At 48.7% G+C, this 7,500-nt stretch overlaps 1 protein-coding gene across 1 annotated transcript in view; it reads right to left on the bottom strand.

The window, feature by feature from the left end:
- The window catches only part of vps54 (VPS54 subunit of GARP complex), a gene marked incomplete at its 3' end in the record, with an annotated part of 22,771 nt that overhangs the window by 4,357 nt on the left and 10,914 nt on the right, over positions 1–7,500 (bottom strand). Inside the window, 5 exon segments of the mRNA XM_065960587.1 lie at positions 119–248; positions 345–664; positions 5,562–5,658; positions 6,312–6,367; positions 6,492–6,599. Of these exon segments, the coding sequence (XP_065816659.1) occupies positions 119–248; positions 345–664; positions 5,562–5,658; positions 6,312–6,367; positions 6,492–6,599 (711 nt within the window).

The raw sequence follows: 7,500 nt of genomic DNA on the forward strand, positions 1-7,500 counted from the left end.
CTCCGTGCTCTGACATCCTGCAGAAACAGAAGTCGTGTGTGTCTGCTGCAGAGAGAGGACTGACGGAGCTGAGCTGGTGGGATTTAGTCCTGACAGTGTTGTGGGTGTGTGTTGGTACCTTCGCCCTGGCTGTGAGGAGTTTGACGCAGCGGTCGTGGCTGACGTCGGACGCCGTGTACAGAAGCTCCTGGAGGTTGTTGATGACTCGGTTCAGCTCGAGGTCAGAGGGCATCATGTTCTCACCAGACCTGAAGACACAAACACACAAACGTCTCACTGCCTCAGTCGACTGTCAGTCCAACACAAGGAGCATTCCATTTCAGATCTATGGGGGGGCGGCTCACATGAAGCTCTGCTCCCTGCCGGTGGCCCCCTCTGTGCTCCCCGATGCAGAGTCGTTGTTTGCAGCCTCGACTCGGCCCTGCTGGACCCTGGAGCCCTGATCCTGGACCCCCTGATGCTGCTGGGCCTCGCTCAGAGCGTCGCTGATGAACAGACCCTCGTGGGTGAGGTAGGCCAGCTCCGCCTCCCCCTGAAGGAGCGACGACGGGCAGGGGGAAACGTCCTGACCTGAGGACCCCCTAGCTGCCTCCTCCAGGAGCCGGGTCCTCTGATTTGAAGCCAAAACCTCCAGAACAACGTTTCTGACCACGTTCAGAGTCACCTGACAAAAAGAGAGAGAGATGGTGGTGAGTACACACACTGTGTATAAAGATGGACGGTGCAACAGCAGCCTGGAACTGATGCCGGAATGTTTAGAGCTCCCCCTGCTGACTGGCTGCAGTAAAGGTCATAAACCCCGCCTCCCTCCATGTTAACAGATGAGACAGACTATAACGTTGAAATACACAGCAAATAAATGTTTGCTGAACCTGAGCGACCTTTGACCTTTTTTTTTTAAGATTTAATTTTTGTGCCTTTAATGCAGAAAGAGGACAGTGGATAGAGTCAGAAACCAGGGAGAGAGAGGACAGTGGATAGAGTCTGAAACCAGAGAGAGAGAGAGGACAGTGGATAGAGTCAGAAACCAGAGAGAGAGAGGACAGTGGATAGAGTCTGAAACCAGAGAGAGAGAGGACAGTGGATAGAGTCTGAAACCAGAGAGAGAGAGAGAGGACAGTGGATAGAATCTGAAACCAGAGAGAGAGAGAGAGGACAGTGGATAGAGTCAGAAACCAGGGAGAGAGAGAGAGGACAGTGGATAGAGTCAGAAACCAGAGAGAGAGAGGACAGTGGATAGAGTCTGAAACCAGAGAGAGAGGACAGTGGATAGAGTCAGAAACCAGAGAGAGAGAGGACAGTGGATAGAGTCAGAAACCAGAGAGAGAGAGGACAGTGGATAGAGTCTGAAACCAGGGAGAGAGAGAGGACAGTGGATAGAGTCAGAAACCAGAGAGAGAGAGAGGACAGTGGATAGAGTCTGAAACCAGAGAGAGAGAGGACAGTGGATAGAGTCAGAAACCAGAGAGAGAGAGGACAGTGGATAGAGTCTGAAACCAGAGAGAGAGAGAGGACAGTGGATAGAGTCAGAAACCAGAGAGAGAGAGGACAGTGGATAGAGTCTGAAACCAGGGAGAGAGAGAGGACAGTGGATAGAGTCAGAAACCAGAGAGAGAGAGAGGACAGTGGATAGAGTCTGAAACCAGAGAGAGAGAGGACAGTGGATAGAGTCTGAAACCAGAGAGAGAGAGGACAGTGGATAGAGTCAGAAACCAGAGAGAGAGAGAGGACAGTGGATAGAGTCTGAAACCAGAGAGAGAGAGAGGACAGTGGATAGAGTCAGAAACCAGAGAGAGAGAGGACAGTGGATAGAGTCAGAAACCAGAGAGAGAGGACAGTGGATAGAGTCAGAAACCAGAGAGAGAGGACAGTGGATAGAGTCTGAAACCAGAGAGAGAGAGAGGACAGTGGATAGAGTCTGAAACCAGAGAGAGAGAGGACAGTGGATAGAGTCTGAAACCAGAGAGAGAGGACAGTGGATAGAGTCTGAAACCAGAGAGAGAGAGAGGACAGTGGATAGAGTCTGAAACCAGAGAGAGAGAGAGGACAGTGGATAGAGTCAGAAACCAGAGAGAGAGAGAGGACAGTGGATAGAGTCTGAAACCAGAGAGAGAGAGAGGACAGTGGATAGAGTCAGAAACCAGAGAGAGAGGACAGTGGATAGAGTCAGAAACCAGAGAGAGAGAGAGGACAGTGGATAGAGTCTGAAACCAGAGAGAGAGAGGACAGTGGATAGAGTCTGAAACCAGAGAGAGAGAGAGGACAGTGGATAGAGTCTGAAACCAGAGAGAGAGGACAGTGGATAGAGTCTGAAACCAGAGAGAGAGAGAGGACAGTGGATAGAGTCTGAAACCAGAGAGAGAGGACAGTGGATAGAGTCTGAAACCAGAGAGAGAGAGAGAGGACAGTGGATAGAGTCTGAAACCAGAGAGAGAGGACAGTGGATAGAGTCTGAAACCAGAGAGAGAGAGAGGACAGTGGATAGAGTCAGAAACCAGAGAGAGAGAGAGGACAGTGGATAGAGTCTGAAACCAGAGAGAGAGAGGACAGTGGATAGAGTCAGAAACCAGAGAGAGAGAGGACAGTGGATAGAGTCTGAAACCAGAGAGAGAGAGAGGACAGTGGATAGAGTCAGAAACCAGAGAGAGAGGACAGGACAGTGGATAGAGTCAGAAACCAGAGAGAGAGGACAGTGGATAGAGTCTGAAACCAGGGAGAGAGAGAGGACAGTGGATAGAGTCTGAAACCAGAGAGAGAGAGAGGACAGTGGATAGAGTCTGAAACCAGAGAGAGAGAGAGAGGACAGTGGATAGAGTCAGAAACCAGAGAGAGAGAGAGGACAGTGGATAGAGTCTGAAACCAGAGAGAGAGAGAGGACAGTGGATAGAGTCTGAAACCAGGGAGAGAGAGAGGACAGTGGATAGAGTCAGAAACCAGAGAGAGAGAGGACAGTGGATAGAGTCTGAAACCAGAGAGAGAGAGAGGACAGTGGATAGAGTCTGAAACCAGAGAGAGAGAGAGGACAGTGGATAGAGTCAGAGAGAGAGAGAGGACAGTGGATAGAGTCTGAAACCAGAGAGAGAGGACAGTGGATAGAGTCTGAAACCAGAGAGAGAGGACAGTGGATAGAGTCTGAAACCAGAGAGAGAGAGAGGACAGTGGATAGAGTCTGAAACCAGAGAGAGAGGACAGTGGATAGAGTCTGAAACCAGAGAGAGAGAGAGGACAGTGGATAGAGTCTGAAACCAGAGAGAGAGAGAGGACAGTGGATAGAGTCTGAAACCAGAGAGAGAGGACAGTGGATAGAGTCTGAAACCAGAGAGAGAGAGAGGACAGTGGATAGAGTCTGAAACCAGAGAGAGAGGACAGTGGATAGAGTCTGAAACCAGAGAGAGAGGACAGTGGATAGAGTCTGAAACCAGAGAGAGAGAGAGGACAGTGGATAGAGTCTGAAACCAGAGAGAGAGGACAGTGGATAGAGTCTGAAACCAGAGAGAGAGAGAGGACAGTGGATAGAGTCTGAAACCAGAGAGAGAGAGAGGACAGTGGATAGAGTCTGAAACCAGAGAGAGAGGACAGTGGATAGAGTCTGAAACCAGAGAGAGAGAGAGGACAGTGGATAGAGTCTGAAACCAGAGAGAGAGAGAGGACAGTGGATAGAGTCAGAAACCAGAGAGAGAGAGAGAGGACAGTGGATAGAGTCTGAAACCAGAGAGAGAGAGGACAGTGGATAGAGTCAGAAACCAGAGAGAGAGAGGACAGTGGATAGAGTCTGAAACCAGAGAGAGAGAGAGGACAGTGGATAGAGTCAGAAACCAGAGAGAGAGGACAGTGGATAGAGTCTGAAACCAGGGAGAGAGAGAGGACAGTGGATAGAGTCTGAAACCAGAGAGAGAGAGAGAGGACAGTGGATAGAGTCTGAAACCAGGGAGAGAGAGAGGACAGTGGATAGAGTCAGAAACCAGAGAGAGAGAGGACAGTGGATAGAGTCTGAAACCAGAGAGAGAGAGAGGACAGTGGATAGAGTCTGAAACCAGAGAGAGAGAGAGGACAGTGGATAGAGTCAGAGAGAGAGAGAGGACAGTGGATAGAGTCTGAAACCAGAGAGAGAGAGGACAGTGGATAGAGTCAGAAACCAGAGAGAGAGAGGACAGTGGATAGAGTCTGAAACCAGAGAGAGAGGACAGTGGATAGAGTCAGAAACCAGAGAGAGAGAGAGGACAGTGGATAGAGTCTGAAACCAGAGAGAGAGGACAGTGGATAGAGTCAAAAACCAGAGAGAGAGAGGACAGTGGATAGAGTCAGAAACCAGAGAGAGAGAGGACAGTGGATAGAGTCAGAAACCAGAGAGAGAGAGGACAGTGGATAGAGTCAGAAACCAGAGAGAGAGAGGACAGTGGATAGAATCTGAAACCAGAGAGAGAGAGGACAGTGGATAGAGTCTGAAACCAGAGAGAGAGAGAGGACAGTGGATAGAGTCAGAAACCAGAGAGAGAGAGGACAGTGGATAGAGTCAGAAACCAGGGAGAGAGAGAGGACAGTGGATAGAGTCAGAAACCAGAGAGAGAGAGAGGACAGTGGATAGAGTCTGAAACCAGAGAGAGAGAGGACAGTGGATAGAGTCAGAAACCAGAGAGAGAGAGAGGACAGTGGATAGAGTCAGAAACCAGAGAGAGAGAGAGGACAGTGGATAGAGTCTGAAACCAGAGAGAGAGAGAGGACAGTGGATAGAGTCTGAAACCAGAGATTGAGAGAGAGAGGACAGTGGATAGAGTCTGAAACCAGAGAGAGAGAGAGAGGACAGTGGATAGAGTCAGAAACCAGAGAGAGAGGACAGTGGATAGAGTCAGAAACCAGAGAGAGAGAGAGGACAGTGGATAGAGTCAGAAACCAGAGAGAGAGAGAGGACAGTGGATAGAGTCTGAAACCAGAGAGAGAGAGGACAGTGGATAGAGTCAGAAACCAGAGAGAGAGAGAGGACAGTGGATAGAGTCAGAAACCAGAGAGAGAGAGAGAGGACAGTGGATAGAGTCTGAAACCAGAGAGAGAGAGAGAGGACAGTGGATAGAGTCAGAAACCAGAGAGAGAGAGGACAGTGGATAGAGTCTGAAACCAGAGAGAGAGAGAGAGAGGACAGTGGATAGAGTCTGAAACCAGAGAGAGAGAGGACAGTGGATAGAGTCAGAAACCAGAGAGAGAGAGCGGGGAATGACATGCGGAAAGGGGCCACTGGTGGAAGCGAACCCGGGCCTACCGCTCGAGATGAGAGCCTCAATACATGGGACGCGCGCCCTAACCATTGCGCCACCAGCGCGCCCCACCTTTGACCTTTTGAACAGGAAATTAAACGTGATTTGGTAACAGGAAGGGACGTGCCGTCAACTCCACGTTTCCCCACACCAGCTCCCTGCTCGACTCCAACATTACATATGTTTTTGGCTTCACTTTAATACAACGGAAGGAGACGGAGACGCGCTGTCCCCATATTTATATACAGTCAATGTTTGAAACACCTCGACCAGCTCCAGTGTGGGTAAAAGTACCTGAGAGAGGTGACTCACCTTGATCCTCTGCAGGAAGAGAAGGAAACTCTCAAAGACGTTTTTCAGAAGCTCAAACCACTGATGGTACGTCATCACACGCATCTGGTCAGCTAGCCTACACACACACACACACACACACACACACACACACACACACACACACACACACACACACACACACAATCAAACTCTACACACACGCTTTGATCACTTATCTTATACATCTTAAAGGAGTAGTATGTAACTCTGACCCCCTAGTGTTTAAAATGGGTACTGCAGTCTAAATTTTAAACATCATAGAGAGCTGTCTCCCCCCCTCCTCTCTAGAGTGGATGCTCACTCAGGTCACCATGTGGTGGACTCTGAAGCTTCAGTGTTTATCCAGCTCTGCATGGGTCTGTAAACCTTTCTGTGTTCTAACCTCTCTCCATTTTTCAAAAGCATCTCCAATATTGATCCTAGTTTGAGCACGTTTCTGCTCGTGGAGCTTATTAGAAACATGCAGAGGCTTTTTAGGTCGGGTACAATCACTTCTATCTGAACCACTTCTCTTGACCGCTTCCATCGCTGCAACACCTGTTGACCTGATAACTGCTCTCATATCTGACAAACCGAGGGGCGTCCAAAACGGCCGTGTGGGGGGGGTCTTAAAAGTGCCTACCTTCTACCTTTATCATCTCACTCTCTACACATCTCACTGATTGGATCTTTAACTTGTTGCTCACAATGATCTCAAATCCAGAATTAAACACTTCTTGTTTTACTTACTTAGTGACGACTTCAGTGTCGATATCTTCAATGTGCAAAACACTTTCTGCTACACACTGTGAACACACAAACATGATGACTCAGCAGTTTTTACGTCACAGAATCATGACGTGCTGTTTTTATAAGTCGTTAGCCGGTTACGATTATTCCCTCGTAGTGTGTCCGTGTCAGGAGGCTTACCTGAGTGACGATGGCCTTGGCAGCCAGAATCGACTCATCGCTGTAAATATCCAGAAAGTCCAACTTCCTCTGACGCAGCAGCCCGAACACCAGAGACTCCAGACGCTCCTGACACACACACACACACACACACACACACTAAATATAACACTACGTCTAAGAATTCAGAAGCAGTGTCTTATTACAAGCTGAACATGATTCAGGTTTTTATTGATTTTATTTTGTTTCCATCAAACAGTCGATTCAATCAAGGAACCCCAAAATGATTCTTAATTAAAGCAACAATATGTAGCAAATCCGTTTGGTGTCATTTGGCGTCCACCGAAGATCTCCGTGTGCAACTGCACTGTTGAAAAACACACTAACTCCTCCCCCTCTGAGGCAACAAGAGAAAAATCCAGAGAAGCCAAAGAACCGACAGACAGCGTTCAGTAATATAGATTTGTGTCTTTGTTAGGGGAGGACAGCCGGAGAGAAACAGGAAATGTTGAGAGGAGAGAGAGTTGGGGGTTGACGTTCAGCAAAGGGTCGAGGGCGGGATTCGAACCCACGGCAGCTGTGACGAGGACAACAGCCTCCGTACACGAGGGAACGAGACATAACCGCTAGGCTATTCGGCGCCCAAAGTTCAGTTATATTACCGGACTCTGCTAGCATCTACAGCTCGCTGTTAGCTAGCTGTTAGCATGTGGAGTTTATGTGTTCAGCTGTTACCATGACGACTACAGCCAGTGGCTAAATGGTTGAGTTTGTAAGGTTCAAACTTATGAAGCTAACTTGAAGCTTGACAAGCAAAGACACAACTTTTTGGTGTCAGATGGATTTACCGATTTCTTTGTATCAAACCTGAAACGTAACTCGGGTTAGACGACTTCCTGCAGCCGCTAAAGCTGCCAAACACGAGACAACGCTAACGATACAGGCTAACGCTACATCTCAGTCTGTTCTGAATAATATCTGCAATATCTGCTTCTCGCTCGCTCACTCTCTCTCTCTCTCTCTCGCCATT

Source organism: Labrus bergylta, chromosome 1, assembly GCF_963930695.1.
Source record: "Labrus bergylta chromosome 1, fLabBer1.1, whole genome shotgun sequence".
Taxonomy (NCBI): Eukaryota; Metazoa; Chordata; class Actinopteri; order Labriformes; family Labridae; genus Labrus; species Labrus bergylta.